Source organism: Phoca vitulina, unplaced genomic scaffold (genome assembly GCF_004348235.1).
Source record: "Phoca vitulina isolate PV1807 unplaced genomic scaffold, GSC_HSeal_1.0 scaffold4, whole genome shotgun sequence".
Classification (NCBI taxonomy): Eukaryota; Metazoa; Chordata; class Mammalia; order Carnivora; family Phocidae; genus Phoca; species Phoca vitulina.
Genome location: NW_022589707.1, coordinates 29,331,552 through 29,357,829, shown reverse-complemented (window position 1 = coordinate 29,357,829; position 26,278 = coordinate 29,331,552). Strand labels below are relative to the sequence as shown.

Sequence of the window (26,278 nt, the reverse complement as noted above, 5' to 3'; positions counted from 1 at the left end):
ATCTCTTCCTACTCTTAAATAAATTGGTTACATTCCTGTTGGGGAAGGTCATCGAAAAGATGTGACTGCCAGTTCACCTATGAGCTGGAGCTGGGGGATCAGAGGCTCCTCACACCCTCCCCTGGCCTTGGAATGTGGGTTCTGCTTACCTTTCCCACTCCTTCAGGCTGCTCCAAGGACATACCTTGAGATAATGATGTGGTGTTGAGAACACCTGAACGATATGCATGACTGAACCCAGTTAAGGCCTTTTTATAAGCTTTTAAGATTTCACGAGCAGGTGTAGGGATCCATTCGTTTTGCTGCTGCCCAAGAGAAGCCTTGTGTAATAAGTTCCCTTTGCTTATTTAAACTGCCACCTACCAGGTTGGAGTGGCTTCTTTCTTTGGTCTCTCCCTGCCCTTCACATCAGGGCCTGTTTCAGATTACATTCAGGAAGCTCTTGAGAGGGTTGTGAACCAACTACTTCATATTAACTGCTGTCCTTTATATTTATGGAAACTCTTTCATGATTAATAGATAGTTGAATCAAACATACTGAGGAAGTGGTTACCCATCTTTATGAATTCATCTTATAAAGAGACAAGACGATCTTGTGTTGAGGTTTTGTAGTTTCCATTGAAATCTTGCAGGGTAGGTGGTAGTAGATGGGGTATCTTTTGTCATCTTCTGGGAATTCATAGGGGAGAAAATTGAACACTGACTATTTAACTTGCTCAGTAAGATTCTAAGGAGTGGATATCAGATTTTGAATTGGTGGTGGATGGTGGAGATGAAATGGTCAATGTGCATGGAAGGCACAGAATAGTCAGGACTAAGAGAAGAAGAATAGGGCTATTAATGGCTATTTGCTAAAATAAATAATAGAAACTGTGCTGATCATACCATGTGACAAGTTGGTATTATTTGCTTTACAGAAACTTGGTAAACTTACCAGTAACCCTGTAAATGAATTTTGTGGATTAAGAAACAGGTCCTATGAAGAAATTTGCCCCGAATTTCACAGTGTTCAGTGGTAAAACGTATCTGCAAAGTGGTTGGCATAATGTATCCCTTACATGAATTAAGAAACTGCTGGAGCACTACTTCTCTTGTGGAACCAAAGAGGTCAACTAGCTGAATCTTCCTTAGATGTAGCGAAGTTAATGATTGTATACAAACTTCAATTCTTTATTGTCAATGAGAGGGAGGTAGGGATTGGATAGCATTGACAGAGACATGGTGAGAAAGTATTATCTGAGATTAAGATGGAACGAATTTAAATGGGTAGGAGTGAGTAGAGGGGAGAAAAATTATATGGCTCCAAATCACTTACTATTGATCTAAGTGACATTTTCTACAAACCAATTCAGACTTTTTCTGAGGTATAAATTGACCTATCTCCTAATTTTGAGAATATATTTATAAACTAACAAAACCAGACCACCCTGCAAGATTCATAAACTAAGTATCAGCCATGGTCCTGTGTCCTCTCAGTTGGATTTTATAAGGGCAGATGAATTTATTTATAATAAATATACATATATATAAATTTATTTATACTTATTGATCACCTGCTTTGTTGCAAGGCACTTTGCTAGGCTGAAGATACAGAATAGATGAGGGCCTTGGCCATACATATAGACAAGGAAAAAGATAAACTTAAGACAGTTAAGCGGAGACTTTTAATGGTGATGTGAAGACTACTTGATTATGTGGACTGGGAAGCACCCCCTAGGAGGTGACCTGTAAGCTAAGACCTGAATAACAAAAATGAACTACTCCTACAAATCCAAAGAGGAAGAAATTCTAGGCAGAGGGACTAGCTGGTGCAAAGGTGGGCACAGGCTTGTTCCCTCCCCCGTATCCCAGGACTTGATCATAGAAGGTTAAGGAGAGCATGCTGGAGGTTGACTTGGAGAGGTGGGAAGGGGCATTATTGACGTTTGGCACTTGCATGATGAGGGATATCCATATTTGAGTAAATTGCATCTAGATTCGTTATGAACATAATGCCAAAAGGTCACGTGGACAGATTTCATTGCTCTGTACCACCAGATGCTGCAGCGCAATACGCTGTTCTGCAATTTTAAAGTTTTTGTTGCCTCGTATTAAAACTAATGCATTTTTTTTTAAAGTTACACTGTCAGCCCTGGAAAGCACAGCAGACATCCATTCCTTATAGTACCTACTCCAGTGTAATTGTGCAGTAATTAGGTCTCAGCTTATGACTCAGTATTGAGTGAATGGTAAAAACAACTTTGCTTTTAATCATTGCCACAAACTGTATCCCTAACTTGAATTACCTATTTCACCAATAATCCTCATGATTATTTGGGGACCATAAGGCCTAGTTGATCAGTGAAAATGCATCATTACTCAAAAACAACTCCAAGTATATTTGTTAAGTTATACTATATACAATCTAAAATGACCTGTTACAAGATCTATACTTGCTCTCTTCTGAATTTCATGCTTCACATTCTTTGGAAGGTGAAATTAACCTATAAGGGGATAATAATACTTCTATATTTGTCTAGAATACTATCTCTACACGAATTATGTTAAAATGGTGTTGCTTCTTCACACTTGAGAACTTTTAGAAAGAAAAACATGTGTTCATTAAAAAGGACTTGTTTTGACTATTTGAAGTATAACATTGGTATTAGCAGTTTTTTTATGTGTCCAGTCACAAGCAAGACTAAAGAGATGATCTGTGACATCCTAACTCCCATTCCATAGCTCCTCATTCCAACCGGCACCGTTCTCCATGCCACTGGGGTCCCCTCTGTCTTGGTGATACTTACGGTTACACAAGCTCCAAACGATCACATTTCTTCTTGATCAAAATGTTTTCTTCTTACTTTAAAATTCCCAGGTCCTTACTGTTTGCACAGTAACCTCTCTGGGACATTAATTGGTGCTAATGCTTCAGTGAGTTTAGAAAACAAAGCTCTGTTTTTATAGTCAAGCCATAGCCCCTCTTTCTGTCTTAGGTCTGTTTCCTTAAGCATTTCTTCTTGCAGGGAGGCTCTGGGAATTTGGTCTGCCTCTCTTCTTGCCAGCAATCACCTTATCATATTTTATTAAATATATTATATATATATTAAATATATAATTATATATTATATTATATATCTACCTTATTTCCAGAGAATGGTTCATCCATGCTTGGTTTTGGGAAACATGTTAGTTCTTGGATTCCTAATGAAAAGGCCTGTGTTAATTAGGAGACTGTTTTTTATTGTTGTTGTTGACTTTATCTTTTCTACATCTAACCTGTGTCTGCAAACTCATCAAAACAAGGATGTGTTACAGAAAAAGAGTTTGAAGAACTAAATTAATACTGGCCATGGCCATGTTTGTATCTTTTCTTGGGTACAAGGCAATAGGCATAGCTAAAGCCTGGCATTAGTTAGCTGTAAAAAAGATTTGTAGGTGTAGGGAACAAATACAAAGGGCTTAAATGTGGACTCTACAATAGCTTCATATAGAATACCTCTGGGCCCACAAATAATTTTCTTCTAGATATGTTTTCCCCATGGCAGCTCAAAGAACTATAGAATGTTATCAGGACACTACTGAATGATTTACTTGGTTGTGGCTGCCTTTAGTAGGTGAGACATATATGCAATAAAAGTATGCAAGTATATTCTCTTGACTTTTCTCCTTAAAGAACTGCAAAAAGGCTTGGGTTTAGGAAAACTATTGGCATTGTTTTATATTTTGAGCAATGCTCCTTACCACTTTTATGGTTTACACGGGCATTCTAATCTGGTAATATTAACAAATTTGTTTTACAGACTTTGCATTATTTATGACAAATTCAAGAAGCAATGCTGCAGTCAATATCTATGACCTAATTCTTTGGGTTTTCCTTTAATTTAAAAAAACATAGAAATAGGTAACCATCTTGGTACTACTGATGGACCCAATCTAAGAAATTTTTAAAATCTATGATATAAAGTAGTTGTATTTCTGATTACTAAAACTATGCAGTGACATTAATCACAAATGTTTTATATGGCAAAAGATAGAACAGCTTTCTATTAATAGAACAAAAGTGTTATGGTTAAAAAAATTCAAAATAAGTTGAACACTGCTGCTGTTGACCAAAAGTTACCACTCAACAGTGCTAGATGTAACGAGATTCTTAGTTGAAAAATGCATACTAAACTACTGAACTCATTCTTAAATTTAGGATGATAAAACATTCAAATCTAAGTTTAAGACAGTCTTTCCAGTTGTTGGGATATGAATTTCTCTAATAAGAAAAATAGGGTTTAGAAAACCCAATACTTCCCTCCTTTTATAATATTTACAGGTCCTTAATGAAATTGTTAGCTATTGTAGCTTCTTTGTTTATTGAGTATTGCATAATATAGGCTACCGCTAATCTTGGGGAACTTTTTGTTGGCAGTGGATCACGGACATGAAATTTTTGTGAACCATTATGGAGATTACTCCAATTCAGTTTTTTTGGGAAAAATCAAATTTTTAAAATATATTCTTTGTAATAAATGTTTTTTGTAAGTAAGAAAAATTTGTCTTCCACCTTTGCTATTACCTACGAATTTGTAACACCAAAAGGGAACCAAATGTTAGTGTGTGGACTCTTGAAGAGGAATACCATTCTAGCACTGTGCTCAGAAAAACGTGGAGAAAATGGACTGACAGCTTGATTTCCCCACTTTTTTTTTTTTTTTTACCTGCCTTTTACAATCAGAGAATAGGTTCGTAGCTCTTTTCTAGAGAGATGAACAATACATCCTTCTTACCCACAATGTGTTCGTAATTTGTTGAACAGTTGTGTTTAAAACTTTTTTGCATTCTGTTTCATTTTTGGTAAACAAATTAAGGGACTTGAGCAGAGGCAAACGTGTAAGGATCAGTAGGCAATCATTCCTAGATAGAGACGTTAACTTTATGTAGGATGCTTGTCTTCTCCGTTAGATCATCAGCTCCATGAAAGCAGGGGACTATGACCACTCCAATCCTAATGTTTCCCCAGCATACTGTATACAGTAAAGTTCAAACATTCGTTCAATGGATAAAGAACTGTTCGATGTCATGAGAAAGCCATCTGCTGCCGTAAAATAACTAATACACTTAATTATCTCAGATGTAAGTAACTTTCAAGGAAAGTAGACCTACAATGAACTAGAATTTATGTGGGCTGTTGTCCCTGGTTCTTTGATAAACAGCATAACAATACATAACAATATGGTAGTCACTTGAGCTCTCTGTATTTTGGTGAATCAATTTCTGAAATGAAGGAATCTGGAGTGAACCTAGCTTGAAAATTCTGGATGTCAATCAAATTCTAAACTGCGTCCCAATTTTGTTTTTGTTGTTTTTTAAAGATTTATTTATTTGACAGAGAGACAGTGAGAGAAGGAACACAAGAAGGGGGAGTGGGAGAGGGAGAAGCAGGCTTCCCGCTGAGCAGGGAGCCCGATGCGAGGCTCGATCCCAGGACCCTGGGATCATGACCTGAGCCGAAGGCAGACGCTTAACGACTGAGCCACCCAGGCGCCCCTTGAAATCACTCAGTATAGAAGTCAAAGAGCACAGAACTTTCAGGTTTTAAGTAATAGACAATGAATATTAGAAAATTTAAAATTTTTAATAAATGTGCTTTGTTCACAAAATGTGAAAAAATACAACAAACACAAACATACATTTTCAGGTATGCTATCTCCCACCATTTGGCAACTATGATATAAACCATTTTTGATCTAGTCATGATCCTGAAGAATCTAATCAAATGATCATTTAGTTTTGAAACTCCAAATTATTTTGGAGAATCCTGTTGTGAGACAGGGAGACCCCTTAAAACTTATTTATATCCAAATGAAATCATTCTCAAGAGTACCCATTCAATATTAGAAGGCTTTGTTAACTTCTCTTGTCATTACATATGTAATCTGGCACCAAGCCAAAGGACTGCTTATATTTTAACACTTAAATGTTAAATTTGCTTTGGTGGATATGTATTAGTTTAAATCCTGTACCAACCTAATATGAAGCTGAATTTACGGTAACAAATGATATTTATAAATCCAAACAAATTTATACTAAGTGGGAGCAGGTTTTATAAAGAGAATTTTCTTTAAAGTACTACTTAAAATACATCATGCACACTTTGGAGCATAAGCAGAATCAACATCTGTAAACAATCAGAAGAATTTATAGCACCAACATGTTAGCTATAACACAAAGGCTGACTCCAAGGTCATACTTACACCAGCCTCTCAAAAGCATGGTTTTCATTTACTTTCAAAGCACTTTAATTAGATACATTGTTTTCTTTGCCCTTAAGATCGTATTTGGCCAAATCAAAGGAAATGGGCAGTATGGGTAAAAGAGGTACTACCAAAACACAGTTTTGTGTTACCTGAACACAGTGGGTTTTTTTTTTTTTTCCCTTCTTCTGGGGGAGATAAAGATGTGACCTGTAGTGCTTAATTGGAAAGAAAAGTCAATCTTAATTATTAAGGGCTCTGAAGCTATTGAAAGTAAATGAAACATTTCAAGCTACTTTTGGCATATTTGAGCAACCAAAATTTATTGCATTCATTCAACTGACTTTTTAGGTTAATTACAATCCTGTTACTTTGATTAATTTAGAACGTGAAATTTAATTTGAAATATTGGGTATATATATACCCAAACATTGATATCTTAAAGGGTAATTTTGTCTTTCTAAAGTTTGACATTCAAAGTTAACTACAACAACTCACAATAAGCACAAAAACATCAGTTTTACCAGAGTAAAGAAGTGCAGTTTATGAAATTTAGGATCAACTATCGAAAATGCAAGTTTCCTTTAAAAACACACACGCACACACACGCACACATTAACCATGAATTCTGAAACTGTGATATTTCAGTGCAAAAACCTCAGTATGAGGTAATTTTAATGTAATAACCACTTGAAAAAAAAAATCCACACAGTGGCACTCTTAAAAATGACAGTTTACGTGACAATTGCTGGCTGACAAGACAATGTGGACCAAATGTTCTTAGCTATTTAAACTAATCTTGTCTTGTTTGGACATATTTTTCTCCTTAATCATCTGCTTCTGATTCAGAAACACAAAGTCATTTATCAATGTGGAAAGGGAAAATTCCCACAGCCAACTAATGGTTTATATATTCAAAGAAAATTTTCTGCTTGAATTTTGATAGAAATTAGAATACCGAAAGGTCAAAACCATTTTATGAGATCGCTAGCAGAGGGTTAATTTAAAATTTTTCTATATAATTCCAGACTTGTAGTGCAGCACACCTCCTTAATGGAAAGGTGAGAACCCTAACAAGGTTGGTCTAGACAGAACATAAACTCTTACAAGTGCAAACCCTTTCACAAAGGTGTTTCAGGTCAGGATCGAGTATTGTTCCTTGCTTAAATAGAAAATTTTGTAAATGAAACCTAATTTAAAAAAGGTAAGAGTGAACTCTCACAGTTAAATATACTTAACACCAAGGCCTAAATCAATATGAAAGATATGAACATTCTACTTTGGCAATGGTGTTTATTGTACTGTACTAATGAAATTAGAATACATACTTGGGGGAAATCTTTCCCCAAATGTCCGATGCTGCCAAATGAGCAAAAAAGAAAAAAAAAAATCAATTCCAAAAAGTTGAGGAAATGCTGGATCATCAGACAAAACTGAACAGAAAATGGCTTTCTGTAACAGATAACAATTTAGCTAGAAAAGAATAAGTGCATCACAAAACAACTAAACCAATCTAGCTCTGTGTCACATTTAACTTGTGAGTCATCAAAGTGCAAGCTACAGCTTTCTACATATCTTTCTCATTGCAATGGTTTAAAGTCAACACTGAAAAGATTAAAAAAGGAAAATACATAGCAAGTTATGCTTCATTTTCACAATAGCACTAAAGAAAAAAAGGTACCTTTCTATGATATCTTAGTGCTAAATGCTAAAGTAACAGTGGTTTCTGCTATGACAGGAGTCACTCTGCATGAAACTTTAAGCTTTCTATATAAGAATAAATTTTAAAATCCAGAAGTAGAAAAAAATAGCAAACTCTGTAAACCTTTGCATTTCTTCTATGCAAACCAGGTTTTAAGTACTGAGTTCATGTTAGTATTTCTGATTAGTGTAAGCAATTAGTTTAGAAGTCTGGACTGAAAGGGCCTTTTACTTTGATATTAACTTAAAAGTAATATGGGATCTTCTAGCTCATAGAAAGGAATAGAGCTGGCTTGACTTTCTCCAGAATCTGAGTCGTATGGAGCATCAGGGAGCTCTGTGAAACCATATGCTAGTTGTTCATCTTCTATATCTGATCGAACGTAGCAGGAAGGGTTAGAATATTCCTCCTCTTCTATACTGTTGAAATCTTGAGGAATATATAACATCCCTGGGTAGTTCCTACTAACCAAGTCACTTGTGGTTTTTAGGGAGATTTTTCTAAATGCCATCAAATGCATATGTGAAAATTTTGAATACTTGAAACGTTTAAAGCCCAGGGACTCTATAGCAATCTTCCAGCTTTTCATCATCATAGCATGACGGTTCTGATGGGAGGAATCAGGTGTGATGATAAGCAATAAACCATTTAACACTAACAGTTCATGGGCTTTCTTGCAGCAAATCCATCGTTGGTAAGGTGATGGAAAATAAGAAAGGAGGAGAGAGAAAACCACCACATGGAAAAGTTCTCCAGGAAGAGAATCAATAGGGTTTTTCAGCTGCTTCAAAAAGGCATCTATAGCATCCTGTGCAAGCTGGAGTGGCTGCTGAAGCTGCAAGTTCAGGAAGTCACATTTATATACACTCTGCAGAAAGGGAAAAACAAGGCATATTAAGAATATGAAGATTACTTCCACCTTATTACACAGATTTTTACACCAAACTGTGGCATAGCATTTCTACATCATCCAAGCTTTAATTCTGAATCTTTCCCTTCTACATTATTCTGCTTGCACAAACATTCAAACTAAACTTTTACTCACTAAAATCTTGAAGAGTAATCAAGCCCATAGAATTTCTACTCATTTAAAAAAATATTTCTGCCTAACAATTTGAAATTTAACTTGGGTAAGAGTTTACAGGAAAGATTTATCTAAACTTTGTCATATTTACTTATTTACTTTCACTTCAACATTTACAGTTAACAAAGATGGGCCAATATAAAGACTTTAAATAAGAAATACCATGAAATAAAGACGAATCAAAGAATATAATGAAAGGGGCATTATAAATTTGTAAAAGCAGAGCACCAAAACTTTAAGGTTATGAAAAATGTCTTTAAACCATTAGCTTGAACCATCTTAAAAATAATTTTAGTATTACATTTATTCTATTAAAAAGTTAATACCTGATTTAAAACTATGTATTAAAGTTAACTTAGATGACATAGGAACTACCACGACAAAGTTATTACACAATTCTGCATAATTTGCTGAATATTACAACTCCATGGAAATGATCCAGAATAAAAGTTTTAGATAAAAATTAGTGCCCTTTAAATATAATAGTTATTAATTAACAACGATACGGGCTAATACTGTATTTCCTCATTCTTGCTAGTAGGTAGTCAAGCTGGCCACATAATCATATGGACTATCTATTAGGGAAAGTGATATGTAAAGTTCTATTACACAGAAAAAGATGTTTTTCTTTGTCCTTTTGCTTCCCCCCACCCTTTTTTTTTTTTTTTTTTTTTTAACGATTTGAGAATGAGAGAGTGTGTGCAAGTGGGAGGAGGGGTAGAGGGAAAGAATCTTCAAGCAGACTTCCTGCTGAGCAGGGAGCCCAACGCAGGGCTCAATCTCATGATCCATGAGATCATGACCTGAGCCGAAACCAAGAGTCAGACACTTAACTGACTGAGTCACCCAGGCACCCCCCCTTTTTCCTCTTAAGATAATTCTACTGAAATATACTGATGTACAAACAAGTATAACTGAAACAAAGTATATTTAAAGGGTAAGTTTTGTCATTTAAACATTTATGAAAGCATTCCCACAATCAATTTAATGATTAGATCTAACACCCCCCAAAGCTCCCTCCCTGAGCCTTTATAATCTCTTCCTTATACCTTTCCTGTTCTTCCTGGCCACCAGGCAATCATTCGTATGATTTCTATCATTACAGATTAGTTTTTATTTCATAGAATTTTATATGAATGGAATAAGACAGAATAACGTATTCTTAATTTGGCTTCTTTCACACAATACAATTATATTTTGAGATTCATCCACTCTTTTGCATCTATTGATAGTTTATTCCTTTTTAATTGCTGTAAGTTATCCGACTGTATTAACAGTTTATCACAGTTTATCCATACATCTGTTTATGAACATCTGGGCTGTTTCTAACTTTTGGCTATTTTAACAAGCTGCTACGAACATTCCTGTTTGACTTTCAGTGGACATGCTTTCATTTCTCTTGCGTAAATACCCAGGAAAGGGGCGGCTGGATCATATAGTAGGTGCATGTTTAACTTTTAAAGAAACTCCAAAACTGTTTTCAAAAGTGCTTATACAGTTTTACATTTCTACCACGAGTGTTTTAAGTATTCCAGTTTCTCCAAATCCCCATCAACACTTGGAGTAACCAGGCTTTTAAATTCTAGTCATTACAATATAGGAGTGGAGTGGTATACTATGGCTTTAATTTCCATTCTCCTAATGCGTCGTGATGTTTATCTTATTTACCTATATTTACTTGCTATTCGGATATCTTTTTGGTCAAGTGTTTAAATCTTTTGCTCATTTAAAAATAATTGGGTTGCTTTAGAAAAAAGTATTACTGAGTTTTGAGAATTCTTTATTCTGGATACAAATCCTTAATCAGATGTAGGACTTAAAAGTACTTCCAGATTCTGGCTTGTCTTTCTCTTAATAGTTTTTCATTTTGATGAAAGACCAATTAATCAATGTATTGCTTGATGGACTGCTTTTGGTGTCATACCTAAGAAATTTTTTCCTGACCCAATGTTATGAAGCTTTTCTTCAATGTTTTCTTCTAGAAGTTTTATAGCTTTGTTTTACATTTAGGTTTATAATTTGAGTTCATTTTTGTATACAGTGTGAGGTATGGACTGAAGTTTTTTTTCTTTTGTATATGGATATCCAATTGTTCCAACCACCGTGTGTTGAAAAGTCCATTTTTTCCATCTGGGTTGAAAATCAGTAGTCCATAAATTTGGCCCTTTTTGTGGACCCTCTCATATTTCATTGATACTCTTGACATCAATACTACAGTATTTTGATTACTGTAGCTTTAAAATACATTTTGAAATCAGGTAGTGTTACTCAAACACTGTCCTTTTAAATTTCCTCGCAAATTTTAGAGTAAGTTTTTCAACTTCTACAAAACTGCTAGGATTTTGACAGGATTGCATTGAATCTATAGATAAATTTTGGGAAATTGATGTTTAACAATACTGAGTTCCTCCATGAATAAACATGGTATATCTAATTATGTATCTAGGTCTTTAATTTCTGTTGATAATTTACAGTTTTCAGTATGCAGGCTTTCTCCCATCTTTTATCAGATTTATGTGAAATAGATATTTCATGTTTATATATTAAATATTTCATATTTTTGATGCTATTGTAAATGGTACTGTTTTTAATTTCTAATTGATTGTGGCTAGTGTATATATATACACACACACACATATATATATAAACCAGCTGACTCTTATATATTGATCTCATATCTTGCAACCCTGCTAAACTCATTTATTCTAGTAGCTTCTCTATAGATTCCAAGTAATAATCTAATGAATGATCAACATCCTGTGTGAATAAAGATAGTTCTAGTGCTTTCCAATCTTGATGCCTATTATTGCTTTTTTTCTGGCTCTATTGCACTGGCTAAGGCTTACAGGGAATGCTGAATAGAAGTGGTGAGAGGAGATACTCTCCTTCTAGTGGGGAAAACTTTTTTTTTTTTTTTTTAAGTATGATGTTAGCTTTAAGTTTTTCATTATAGCCTTTACCAGGTTGAAGAAATTCAGTTCAGTTCCTTCTGAGTGTTTTCATAAGGAAAGAATGGATTTTTATCAAATGTTTTTCCTATGCCTATTGAGAGATTACCCTTTTCAGTGTGCTAAGATAAAAAAAACTTTTCTGAAATTAAACCAATCTTGCAAACCAAACTTGGCCATGATGTATTACCTGTTTTAAAATATTATTGCATTCAGTATGCTCAAATTTTGTATAGAACATTTGCGTGTATGTTCATGAGGGAGATGGTATATAGTTCAGGAAGGTCTCTGGTTTGGTATCAGGTAACGGCCTAATAGAATAAGTTGGGTAGTATTCCATCCATTTCAATTTTATGAAAGAGTTTGTGTATAAATGGTATTATTTCTTCCTTAACAGTTTAGTCAATTTTCTTTTTTTAGATTTTATTTATTTGAGAGAGAGAGAGAGAAAGTGAGCGAGCGAGCATGAGTTGGGGGGGGGGAGGACCAGAGGGAGAGGGACAAGCAGACTCTACGCTGAGCATGGAGCCCATCCTGAGATCATGACCTGAGCTGAAATTAAGAGTCGGATGCTTAACTGACTGAGCCACCCAGGCACAACAGTTTAGTCAATTTTACCAATGAAGCCACCTGGGCCTGAAATTTTCTTTCTGGAAAAGTTTGTAACTCTCAATTCAAATTTCTATAATACATTTAGGGTCACTTAGGTTATCTATGAGTACCCTGTGGTGGTGTCCAAGGTATTTGTCCTTTTCATTTAAGTTGTGGAATTTATTGGCATAAATTTTTTTCACAATATTTCTTTTTTATCCTCTTAATATTGGTAAAATCAGTAATGATACCACTGCTTCCTCTCTTTCTTAATCAGTATGGCTAGTAGTTTATCAATTTTAACTTCTCAAAGAACTAGCTTTTGCTTTAATCAGTTTTCCAAGCTGTTTTTTCCTCAAAGTTTTCTATTTCATTGATTTCTACTCTGATACTTACTTTCTTGTACTTTGAATTTAGTGTGCCTTTTTGTCTGTTTGGAACTTTGTCATTGGTTTGAAATGGCATTGGTCTTGTTATTTTCTAATAAAGGGGGTCAGGGCTATAATTTTCCTCTAGCGATTTAGTGGCATCCTACACATTTCAGTCTCTTTTTATTTCTCTTCATTCCAAAATATGGTCTAACTTCCCTGATGAGTTCTTCTTTGACACTCTAATTGTTGTATCAATTATTGAGAGAGAGGTTTTAAAATCTCCAATTATAATTTTATAAATGTCAGAGCACCTGGGTGGCTCAGTTGGTTAAGTGCCTGCCTTAGGCTTAGGTCATGATCTCGGGATCCTGAGATCGAGCCCCGAACTGGGCTCCCTGCTCAGTGGGGAGTTTGCTTGTCCCTCTCTCTCTGCCCCTCCCTGTCCCTGCTCATGCTCTCTAATAAATAAAAAATATTTTAAAGAATTTTATAAATGTCTACTTCTCCTTGCTATTTTATCAGTGTTTGGTTTATGTATTTAAGCTGTTTATAGATGCATGAATGTTTAGGATTATTTTGTACTCTTGATAAATTGACCTTTTTATTATTTTGAAATAACCATCTTTTTGCTGATAATTTTCTTTGCTGCCATTTACTTTGTCTGATCATAATGTAGGCACACCAGCTTTCTTTTTGTCTAGCTTCTTGCTCTTAATCTATTTGTATGTTTATAACTGAAGTACATTTCTTAAAGGCAGCATATGTTTGGTGATTGTTATTTTTTCCCCCAATCTGACAACCACTGCCTTTTAAATAAATGGCTTACAATTCACCCATTTCTCTGCACTCCCTCTGACAACTATCAATCTGTTCTCTGTATTTGAGTTTGGTTTAAAAAAGATTTGATTATCTTTAGATGCTACATATAAAAGAGCATATTTGTCTTTCTCTGACTCATTTCATTTAGTATAATGCCCTCAAGATTCATCCATGTTGTCACACATGGCAAGATTTCATTTATTTTTATGGACAAATAATACTCCATTATATATGTACACACTACATCTTCTTTATCCATTCATTCATCAATGGACACATAGGTTGTTTCCAAATCTTGGTTACTGTAAACAATGTTGCAATGAACATGGGAGTGCATATCTTTTCAAATTAGTGTTTTCATTTTCTTTGGATAAATACCCAGATGTGGAATTGATGGATTGAATGGTAGTTTCATTTTTAATTTTTTGAGAAGACCCATTTTCATAATGGCTGCACTAAATTTACATTCCTACCTACAGTGCACAAGTGTTCCCTTTTTCTCCACATCCTCAGCAATACTTGCTATTTCTTGTCTTTGATAACTGCCATTTTGACAGGTATAAGGTGGTATCTTATTGTGGTTCTATTTGCATTTCCCTGATAATTAACTGTGTAGAGCATGTTTTCATGAACCTCTTTGGTCATCTGTATGTCGTCTTTGGAAAAAATGTCTATTCATATCTTCTGCCCAGTTTTTAATTAGACTGTAGGTTTCTTTGCTATTGAATTGTGAGTTTTAAAATATATTTTAGATAGTAGTCCCTTACCAGATGTAAAATGATTTGCAGATACTTTCTCTCATTTGGTAGGTTGCTGTTATTGGTTTCCCTTGCAGAAGCTTTTTAGTTTGATGTAGTCTCGCTTGTTAATTTTGCTTTTGTTGCCTTTGGTTTTGGTAGTCAGATTTAAAATAGCACCATAACTGATATCAAGTTGCTTACACTCTATGTTTTCTCACAGGAGTCTTATGGCTTCCGAGCCATGTTCAAGTCTTTAATCCATTTCTAGTTTTGGTGTGTAGTGGTCCAGTTTCATTCCTTTGTATGTGATGTCCAATTTTCCCAGCACCATTTATTGAAGAGACTGTCCTTTTCCCTCTGTATATTCCCTGCTCCTCTGTTGTAAATTAATTCACCATATATATGGTGAATTAATGGGTTTATTTCTAGGCTCTCTATTCTATTTGTTCTATGTGTAGGTTTTAATACTAGTATCATAGTATTTTAATTACTATAGCTCTGTAATATAGTTTGAAATCAGAGAGTGTGATGCTTTGAGTTTTATTTTCTTTCCCAAGACCGCTTTTAGGGTCTTTGATGATTCCAATTCAGTTTTAGGACTGTTCTGTTTCTGTGAAAAATGACGCTGCAACTGTGATAGGGATTGCACTGAATCTGTGTATTAGTTTGCGTAGTACGGATATTTAACAATAGTCTTTTAATCTATGAGCACAGATTATCTTGCCATTTATTTATATCTTCAGTTTCTTTTATTATTGTAGTTTTCAATATACAAGTCTTTCACCTCCTTGGTTAGATTTATTCCTGGGTACTTTATTCTTTTTGACACATTTGTAAATGGAATTGGTTTCTTAATTTCTCTTTCCAATATTCATTATTAGTGTATACAAATACAATGGACTTTTGTGTTGATTTTTTATCTTGCAACTTTACTGGATTTCTTTATTCTAACAGTTTCCTGATTTGAATCTTTAGGATTTTTATATATAGTATCATGTTATCTGCAAATAGTGCCAGCTTTACTTCTTTCTTTCCAATTTGGATGCTTCTTATTTCCTTTTCTTGCTTAACTGCTCTGGCCGTCCTTATCTAGTACTGAATAAAAGTGGAAAGAGTGGGCATCCTTGTCTTGTTCCTGATCTTAGCAGAAAAACTGAAAAGCTTTCCATAGTTGAATATGATGTTAGCTGTGGGCTTGTCATATTTAGCCTTTCTACTATGTTGAGGTACATTCCCTCCATAACCACTTTGATGAGAATTTTTATCATAAATGGATGTTGTATTTTGTGAAATGCTTTTCCACATCTGTCAAGATGATACGATTTTTATCCTTTATTTTGTTAATATGGTCTATCATATTGATTCATTTGTGGATGTTAAACCATCCTTGGAATAAATCCCACTTGATCATGGTGTATGATTATTTTAATGTACCACTGAATTCAGTTTGCTTATATTTTGCTGGAGATTTTTGTATCTATGTATTAGGGACACTGTTCCCATAATTTCTTTCTTTTCTTGTGGCATCCTTGTCTGGTTTTGGTATCAGGGTAATGCTTTCCTTATAAAATGAGTTTGGAAGAGTTTCCTCCGCTTCTTATTTTTTGGAAGAGTTTGAGGAGGATTTTTGTTTGTTGGAAGGTGGGTTTTTTTTTTTTTTAGTATTTTTTAAAATTTAAAATCAATTAACATATAGTTATAACTAGTATTAGTTTCAGAGGTAGAGTTTAGTGATTCATCAGTTGCATAGAACACCCACTGCTCATTATATCAAGTGTTGTCCTTAATGCCCATCACCCAGTTACCCCATCCTTCCACCCACCTCCCCTCCAGCAACCCTCACTTTGTTTCCTAGTTGACAGTCTCTTATGGTTCGTCTCCCTCTTTGATTTCATCTTATTTTACCTTCCCTTCCCCCATGTTCATCTGTTTTAGTTCTTAAATTCCACATGAGTGAAATCATACAATATTTGTCTTTCTCTGACTTATTTCACTTAGCATAATACCCTCTAGTTCCATCAACATCATTGTAAATGGCAAGATTTCATTCTTTTTGATGGCTAAGTAATATTCCATTGTTTATACCACATCTTCTTTATCCATTCATCTGTCGATGGACATCTGGGCTCTTCTCATAGTTTGGCTATTATAGACATTGCTGCTATATACATTGGGGTGCAGGTGCCCCTTCGAATCACTATGTTTGTATCCTTTGGCTAAGTACCTAGGAGAGCAATTACTGGGTCTTAGGGGAGCCCTATTTTTAACTTTCTGAGGAAACTTCATACTGCTTTCCAGAGTGGCTGTACCAGTTTGCATTCCCACCAACAGTTTAAGAAGGTTCCCCTTTCTCCGCATCCTCACCAATATCTGTTGTTGCCTGACTTCTTAATTTTAGCTATTCTGACTGGTGTGAAGTGGTATCTCATCAGTTTTGATTTGTATCTCCCTGATGCTGAGTGATGTTGAACATTTTTTCATGTGTTTGTTGGCCATTTATATGTCGTCTTTGGAGAAATGTCTGTTCATGTCTTCTGCCCTTATCTTGACTGGATTATTTATTTTTTGGGTGTTGAATTTGTTAAGTTCTTTATAGATTTTGGATACTAGCCCTTTATCAGATTAAGACATTTGCAAATATCTTCTCCTATTCTGTAGGTTGTCTTCTGGGTCTGCTGAGTGTTTCCTTTGCTGTGCAAAAGCTTTTTATCATGATCAAGTCCCAATAGTTCATTTTTGCTTTTGTTTCCCTTGCCTTTGAAAACGTGTCTACCAAGAAGTTGCTGCAGCTGAGGTCAAAGAGGTTGCTGCCTGTGTTGTTCTCTAGGATTCTGATGGATTCCTGTCTCACATTTAGGTCTTTCACGTTGGAGGGTTTTTGATTACTGATTCAGTCCACTTAGTAGTAGCCCGTCTGTTCAGATTTTCTATTTCATCTTAATTCAGTCTTGGTAGGTTGTATTGTTTCTAGGAATTTATTCATTTCTTGTAGGTTGTCCAATTTGTTAGCATACAATTGTTTATCATAGTCTCTTATGATCCTCTGTACTTCTGTGATATCAACTGTAACATCTGTTTCATTTTGGATTTTATTTGAACCCTCTCTTTTTTTCTTGGTGAGTATAGCTAAAGGTTTGTCAAGTTTGTCTATCTTTTCCAAAAAACCAGCTTTTAATTTCATTAATCTTTTCTATTTGTCTTTTTAGTCTCTATTTCATTTACGTCTGCCCTGATCTTTATTTCCTTCTTTCTATCTTTGGACAATTTTTGGACTTTACCTAGGTCCTTGAGGTGTACAGTTAGGTTGTTTGAAACTTTTCTTGTTTCTTGAAGTAGGCATTTATGGCTATGAACTTCCCTTTTAGAATTGCTTTCCTGCATCCCATAAATTTTGGTGTGTTCCATTTCTATTTTCATTTGTCTCAAATTATTTTTATTTCTCTTCTGATTTCTTTTTTGACCCACTGGTTGTTTAATAGCATGTTTAATCTTCACATGTGTAAATTTTCTAGTTTTGTGTAAATATCTCCTTTCATACCACTGTGGTTGGAAAAGGTGGTTGATATGATTTTAATCCTCTTAAATATGATATAATGCAAGTATTTCCAAGACATATGATCTGTCTTGGAAAATGCTGCACTTTCATTTGAGAAGAAGGTGCATTCTGTTGTTTTGAATGAAGTGTTCTGCAAATACCTATTAAGTCCATCTGGTATAATGTGTCATTTAAGACCAGTGGGCTATCTGTTGATGTAAGTAGGGTACTAAAGTCCCCTATTATTATTGTATTGCTATTTCTTCCTTTTGATCTAAATATATATTTCCCTTATACATATAGATGCTCTTATGTTGAACGCATTTACAAATGTTTTATTTTCTCACTGGATTGACTCATTTATCATTTTTGATAACCTTGTCTCTTATTACATTAAAGTCTGTTGTCTGATAAAAGTATAGCTATTCCAGCTTTCCTTTGGATTTCATTAGCATAGAATATCTTTTTCCAACCCTTCACTTTTTGTCTGTGTATTTCCCCTTACATCTAAAGTGAGTCTTTCAGGGGCGCCTGAGTGGCTCAGTCGTTAAGCGTCTGCCTTCGGCTCAGGTCATGATCCCAGGGTTCTGGGATCGAGCCCCGCATCGGGCTCCCTGCTCAGCGGGAAGCCTGCTTCTCCCTCTCCCACTCCCCCTGCTTGTGTTCCTGCTCCCACTATCTCTCTCTCTGTCAAATAAATAAATAAAATCTTAAAAAAATAAAATAAAAAAAAAGTGAGTCTTTCAGATGAGTCTTGTTTATTTTATCCATTCAACAGTTTTATTGAAAAAATTAATGCATTTATATTTAAAGCAATTTTTTTTTTTTTTAAGATTTTATTTATTTATTTGACAGAGAGAGAGTGACAGCAGGAACACAAGCAGGGGGGATTGGGAGAGGGAGAAGCAGGGCTTCCCACCGAGCAGGGAGCCTGATGCGAGGCTTGATCCCAGGACCCTGGGATCACGACCTGAGCCGAAGGCAGACCCTTAATGACTGAGCCACCCAGATGCCCCTATTTAAAGCAATTATATGTATGTGCTTATTTCCTTTTTGATAATTATTTTCTGGCTGTTTCTGTAGTTCCACTTTGTTCCTTTCTTTTCTCTTGCTCTCTTCCTTTGTGGTTTGATGACTTTCTTACTGGTATGCTTATATTCCTGTCTCTTTATCTTTTGTGTATTTACTATAAATTTTTGCTTTGTGGTCACTATGAGGCTTAGATAGAACTCAGATCTCTAACACTCTATTTAAATTGTTCACATTGTAAAGCTTAACATTATTACCCATCCCCATGTTTTATGTTTTTCACATCACATTTTGGATCTTTTAATCTTGTGTCCTTTAACTATTATAATCACTTATTTTTGCTACTTTTGTCTTTTAATCTTTATACTTTATAAGTGATTAATCCACTATATTTACCATATATTAACCTTTCTGGTGAGATGTATTCTTTCCTATTTTTTCTTAATACTAATTAGCGCCTTCTGTTTTCAGTTTAAAGAAGTTCCTTTAACATGTCTCCTAAGGCCAGTTAAGTGGTGATGAAATCCTTTAGCTTTTGCTTGTCTGGAAACTCTCTCTCTCCTCCACTTTTTCTTTTAAAAAGTCACACCTAAGACATTTACTGTTGGATTTTAAATAAGCAATACATACCAAATTTCCTCAATTATGCCCAAAATGATTTTCTTACCATGATGAGTGCACTCTTTAATCCCCACCATCTCTTGGACCTGTCGACCCACCTCCCCTCTGATAACTCAGTTTTTTCTCTATAGTTAAGAGTCTGTTTCTTGGTTTGTCTCTCTCCTTTTTTCCCCCTTTGCTCTTTTGTTTTGCTTAAATTCCATGTATGAGATCATACAGTATTTGTCTTTCTCTGACTTATTTCACTTTGCATTATATTATACTCTCTAGCTTCATCCATGTTGTTACAGATGGAAAGATTTTGTTCCTTTTTATGGCTGAGTAAGATTTATTTTCTCTCCCTCTCTCTTTGAGAGAGATATAGGTTCCACACCCATTGTGGAGCCCAACATGGGGCTTGAACTCATGACCCTAAGATCAAGACCTGAGCTGAAATCAAGTATCAGATGCTTAACCAAATGAGCCACCCAGGCACCCTTTGAATATTTCATTGCATATCTACCTATCTATCTACCTATCACTTATTCTTTATCCATTCATCTATTGATGGACACTTGGGCTGCTTCTATAGTTTGATATTATAAATAATGCTGCTATAAACAGGGGTGCATATAGCTGTTTGAATTAGTGGTTGTGTATTTTTTGGGTAAATAGCCAGTAGTGTGATTGCTGGATTGTAGGGCAGTTCTATTTTTAACTTTTTGAGGAACCTCCATACTGTCTTCCACATTGACTGCACCAGTTTGCATTCCCATCTGCATGGGGGTTCCTTTTTCTCCACATCCTTGCCTACCCTTGTTGTTTCTTTTGTTTTTGATTTTAGTCATTGTGACAGGTGTGAGGTGATATGTCATTGTAGTTTTGGTTTGCCTTTCCCTCATGAGTGATATTGAGCATGTTTTCATGTGTCTATTGGCCATCTGTTACGTCTTCTTTGGAGAAACGTCTATTCATGTCTTCTGCCCATTTTTAAATAAGATTATTTGTGGTTTTGGTGTTGAGTTGTAAGTTCTTTATATATTTTGGATACTAACCCTTCACTTGCAAATATCTTCCCATTCAGTAGCTTCTCTTTTTGTTTTGTTGATCATTTCTTTTGCTGTGCAGAAACTTCTTATTTTGATGTAGTCCCAATAGTTTCTTTTTTGCTTTTTTTCCCCCTTTGCCTTAGGAGACTTATCTAGAAAAATGTTGTCATGGCCCATGTCAGAGAAATGACTGCCTGTGCTCTTTTTCTAGGATTTTTATGGTTTCAGGTCTCACATTTAGGTCTTGAATCTATTTTAAGTTTATTTTTGTGTATGGTGTGAGAAAGTGGTCCAGTTTCATTCTTTTACATGTAGCTGCCCAGTTTTCCCAAGACCATTTATGGAAGAGACTTTTTCCTATTGTATATAAATTTCTCCTTTGTCAAAGATTAATTGACCATATAGTTGTGGGTTTATTTCTAGGTTCTCTATTCCATTCCATTGATCCATGTGTCTATATTTATGCCAGTACTCTACTGTTTGATTACCACAGCTTTGTATTATAACTTGGAAATCTGGAATTGTGATACCTCCAGTTTTATTTTTTAAGACTGCTTTGGCTATTTGGGGTCTTTTATGGTTCCATAAAAATTTAGGATTCTTCTAGTTTTGTGAAAAATGCTATTGGTATTTTGATAAGGATTTCATTAAATCTGTAGACTGCTTTGGGTAGTATAGAATTTTAACAGTATTTGTTCTCCCAATTCATGAACATGGAATATCTTTCCATTTCTTTGTGTCATCTTCATTTTCATCCATCTGTGTTTTATAGTTTCTCTGTCACTTCTGAATAACTTTGCCAGGTAGAGTATTCTTGGATGGCAGTATCTTTTCTTTCAGTCCTCTGAACATAAAATGCTATACCCTTCTTACCTGTAAAGTTTCTGCTGAAAAATCTGCTTATAGATTTATGGGAGTTCATTTGTATGCAGTAAGTTGTTTTTTGCTTGCTGCTTTTAATATTTTCTCCATTTTCCATTCTTTTTTGCTGCTCTGTGTTGTCTTCATGTTGACTGATGCTTCTGCTGCTTCTAGTCTCATGTTGAACTAGGCCTCTAGTGTATTTTTCAGTTCAGTTATATTTTTCAGCTCTGTGACTTCTACTTGGTACCTTCTCCTATTTTCCATCTCTTTGTTGAAGTTCTCACTGTGTTAATTCATTCCTCTCTCCAGTTTTGTAAGCATCTTCATGACCATTACTTTGAATTCTTTATTAGGTAAATCACTTATCTCCATTTCATTAATTTTTTTCCCTTTAAGTTTTATCTTTTTTTTTTTTTCCTTCCCATTTGGAACACATTCCCCTCTTTCTTCATTTTACTTGACTCTCTGTGTTGGTTTCTATATAGCAGATGACACCACAGCCTCTTCCAGTCTTGAAGGAGTGGCCTCGTGTAGGAGATGAAACTTGTTATTCAACTCTGTCTCAGTTCTTGTTTGTCTTTCAAACCTTTATGCTTGTCCAAGCAGCCTATTACATTTTTAAAAGCTTCCAGTAGTTGAGGATGTGCCAAGACCTGTCAGCGTCCTGGTGGGGGATGATTTCAGTACCTAGATTGAAGCTGACTGGAAGCCAGACCTCCAGGCATCAGCTTTTAAAAGTATGTAAATATATTACAGTCCTGTGGGACCACAAATGTAAGCCTCCACTGGCCATAAGAACCAGGCCATCTGGAGGTATCCCCTGGGTGGCAAAGTGATCAGGGCTCCAGACAAGTGTATAAGGTCTTTTTTGGGTGATGGTAATGAGGTGGAGCAAGGCAAACGGAGAATGCAAGATGGTGTCCTGAGCCTATGTTCCTTGAGAGCAGCTTTGTATGACACTAAATGTGTGCCAAAGCTGAAGGAGGTCACTAAGGCCAAAGCCCCAGACCAAGCAAAGATGCCTCCTTCACAGAAAGACTGGGGAGTGTGCCTCAGTCTTGTCTGTGCAGTGCCCTGGGGGTGGTAGCCTGCTGGTCTGCCAAGAAAAATCTCTCCAAGTGCCACAGTCCCATGGGGCCCAGGAATGCTAGTCCTCCACCCCCTATCCCAGCACCAGAGCCAGGTGATCAAGGGGTGTTCCCTGAAGGCACCTACAAAACTGGGACACCAGATGCATGTACAGCTCCCCTCCAGGCACTGGCACTTGGGAGCACAGCAGAGAGTGAGCTCAAAGATAGGGCCCACCCACAGAAGTCTCTGGAAAGGATTATAGTCAGACCCAAGATGTGTGTTTAATTAGAAGTCTGCCACTCAGGCTGTAGTCGTGATGATTAGCTAATAATCTTCCTTCACAGGAAGCCTGAGCTCCTAGGTCTGATGCCTCTTGCTGTGCCCTAGAGGGCAGAGCTGTTAAGGAACTTGCTTTATAGTTCTGTGGGACCCATGAGTGTAAGCCTTACTGGGCACCAGAGCCAGGGATGCAGTGATGTACCCAGGCAGCAGTTGCAAAAACTGAGATGCCAGACAGGGGGTTTGATCTGCTTTCTGGGTGACACTATTACAGTGCCATAGAACAAAGAATACATGGCTCCCTTGGCCTCCACAGCCAGGAGATCAAGACTGCAGCCTATTTAATGTAATTATTGATAGACTAAGGTTTAAATCTATACTTATTTTGTTTGTCCCATCTCTTCATTATAGCCTTTATCTTCTTTCTCCCATCTTTTGAATTAAATGAATTTATGATTTTATCTTATCGCCCCTATTGGCTTATTAGCCTTAACTCTTATTTCAGTGGTTGCTTTAGGATTTAATGTATATATCTTTAACTAATAGTCTACCTTCAAGTATTTCATTACTTCATATATAACATAATGCCCTTAAAATAGCATATATTTCCATTTCTCTAATTTCATCCTTTGTGCTATTACTGTCATATTTTTAACTTATAAACCACACTCCATATTATTCTTGTTTAAATGGATGTATTAGTTTGCTAAGACTGCTATAAGAGAATATTGCAAATTGGGTGGCTTAAACAGAATGTATTTTGTCACAGTTCTAGAGGCTAAAAGTCTGAGATCAAGGTGTCTACAGGGTTGGTCATTTTGAGGGCTGTGAAGGAAAATCTGTTCATGTCTTTATTCTAGCTACTGGTTGTTGGCAATCTTCATGGTCTTTGGCTTGTAGAACCATCACCCCTCTGCTTTCACATGACATTCTCCCTGCGTGTGTGTGTGTTTTTCTAAGCCAGGATTTCTTTTTATAAGAATATTACAATCATATTGAATAAGGACCCACCCTAATGACCTCATTTTAACTATTATCTCTGTAAAGACCCTATCTCCAAATAAAGTAACATACCAGAAGTCAGACTCCAACATATCTTTCCAAGGAGGAATAGGAAAGAATTCAACCCATAATAATGGTCAGTTGTCTTTTAGAGAGTTTAAATAATAAAGAAAAAAACTACATTTTTTTACAACTATGTATGTTCTTTATCATTTTGTGTAGATATGTATTTTCACCTGGTTGAAGCACTTCTTCCTTAACATTTCTTGAAATGTAAATTGGCAGATGTTGAATCCTTGAAGCTTTTGAATGTCTGAAAAATATTTTGTCTTTATTTTTGAAAGATAGTTTTGCTTGGTGACAAATTATCTTACAGTATTTTAACATGTCTTTTTAAAAAAATCTTGTTCCTTTTAAGAATTTCTCTTTATCACTGTGTTTTGATTTTGTGTATGTGTTGGGGGGGGGATTGATTACCATGTCCCTTGGTGTAATTTTGTTTCTTGAGCTTGTGGGTTTATTGAGCTTCTTGGACTTGTGAATTTATAGCTTTTATCAAATTTGGAAAATTTTAGGCCATTATTTCTTTAATCTCACTGCCTTGTGGGAGGGACTCCAATTATGCTTGTATCTGGCCACTTGATATTATCTCATTGCTCACTGATGTTCTTCCAACTTAAAAAATTATTTTCATATTTAATTTTGGATAGTTTCTATTGTCATGTCTTCAATTTAACTTTTCTTCTGCAATATCTAATGGGCTTAATTCCATCTAGTATGTGTTTCATATCCTACATGGTATTATCCATCCCTAGAAGTTAGATTTGGTATTTTTAAGTATGTTCTAGGTCTCTAAACTTTTTGTACATACAGAATACAGTCATACTGTGTCTATTTTATGTCCTTGTTTCCTAATTTTAACATCTATGTCAGTTCAGGGTTGGTCTTTGTTGATTATGGCTGGTTATTTCTTTATTGGATGTCTAACATGGATTTTTACCTTGTTGGGTGCTGGATGGCATTGTATTGCTATGAATATTCTTGAGCTTTGTTCTGGGATGTAGTTAAATTACCTGGAGACACTTTGATCTTTTTGGGTCTTCTAAGATTTGTTAGGTGGGACTGGACCACTGTTCAGTCTAAGGCTAAATATTTTCTAGTACTCAGGTAAGACTCTTCTGTGTACTCATACTTAATGCACTGTGATTGTTTAGGTTTCTAGTATGGCTGATGGGAACAGGTACTATTTTCACCCTATATAAGTGCCAGGCACTATAACCTCGACTCCTTTCTAGTGCAGTTCGAGTCTCATGTAGTTTTCTCACACATGTCATGTACTGACCAGTACTCAGCTGAGTACTAAAGGAGGACTCTGCCTCCGGCTATCACATAATTAGTACTCTGTTCTCTGAACCCTAGCTGCTTTGGTTTAGGACTCTCAGCTCTACCTCCACAACTCAGGGAATCAGCTGGGCTTTGCCTGTCATGTCCTAGAAACTCTTTGAAGGCCATATGCTGGTGCAAAAGTAGGGCTCAACTTATTTTAGTCTTTCAGTGATCATCATCCTTTATCACCCGATATTCAATGTCTTGTAAATTACTTATATTTTGTCCACTTTTTGTTGCTTTAGGTAGAGGAAAGATCAATCTGGTCCTTGTTACTCCATTTTGGCTGGAAGTGAAAGTCTCTTTGTTTTAAAATTAGTTATAGCATTCTGATTCTACTACTGAACTTATATAAAGAAGTGCTGTGGTCTTCCCCAATGACTTTACAGTTTAAAGTTTATGGCTCTCTATATAAACAAATTTAATATTTATTTGAGCCCAAAGTTTAGATCAAATGGTTATCTTATTTCAGCAGTCCCTAAAGGATATCTCTAATGTGTCCTGAGGAAAGAAGAAAATCCATGTACAAAGCCAAATGCATTTTAGAAGTATAGGTCCTGATGGCACAGGAATTCTTTGCAGTGATAAGCTAAGATCAGCTATTTTACCATAAAGCAAACATCTGTCCACCTTTCAGAAGTAGAGATAATGGTAATAGTTTGTTAGCATTTTTTCGTCAAAATTCAAAGGATTCATATGAAAGTTCAATCTCTGGAACTTTTCAGTAAGAACGGCAAACATTTCTTTAGCATTCACTATGTAATAGGCACTGTGGTAAAAGTGTTTTAAATACTTCTTAACTAGACATTACAACTGTCCTATGAAATATGGTCCATTACTAACCCAATCATACAGATAAGAGAACAGGCTCAGAGTTGCAACCCCAGGTTGAAATAAGATTCTATTCTTTTATTCACGATGTAGTTAATGAGTACTTCATGTACTAGGCACTCTTGGTGCTAGGAATATAGCAGCACAATGAAA

At 35.6% G+C, this 26,278-nt stretch overlaps 1 protein-coding gene across 1 annotated transcript in view; it reads right to left on the bottom strand.

Annotated features, from left to right (window-relative positions):
* Window positions 1-5,581: 5,581 nt before the first annotated feature.
* BMT2 (base methyltransferase of 25S rRNA 2 homolog) overlaps window positions 5,582-26,278 on the bottom strand; it is a 94,087-nt gene continuing 73,390 nt past the window's right edge. Inside the window, exon 5 of the mRNA XM_032401739.1 lies at window positions 5,582-8,794. Within this exon, the coding sequence (XP_032257630.1) occupies window positions 8,165-8,794 (630 nt within the window). The 3' untranslated portion in view covers window positions 5,582-8,164. The remainder of the gene's footprint in view (window positions 8,795-26,278) is intronic.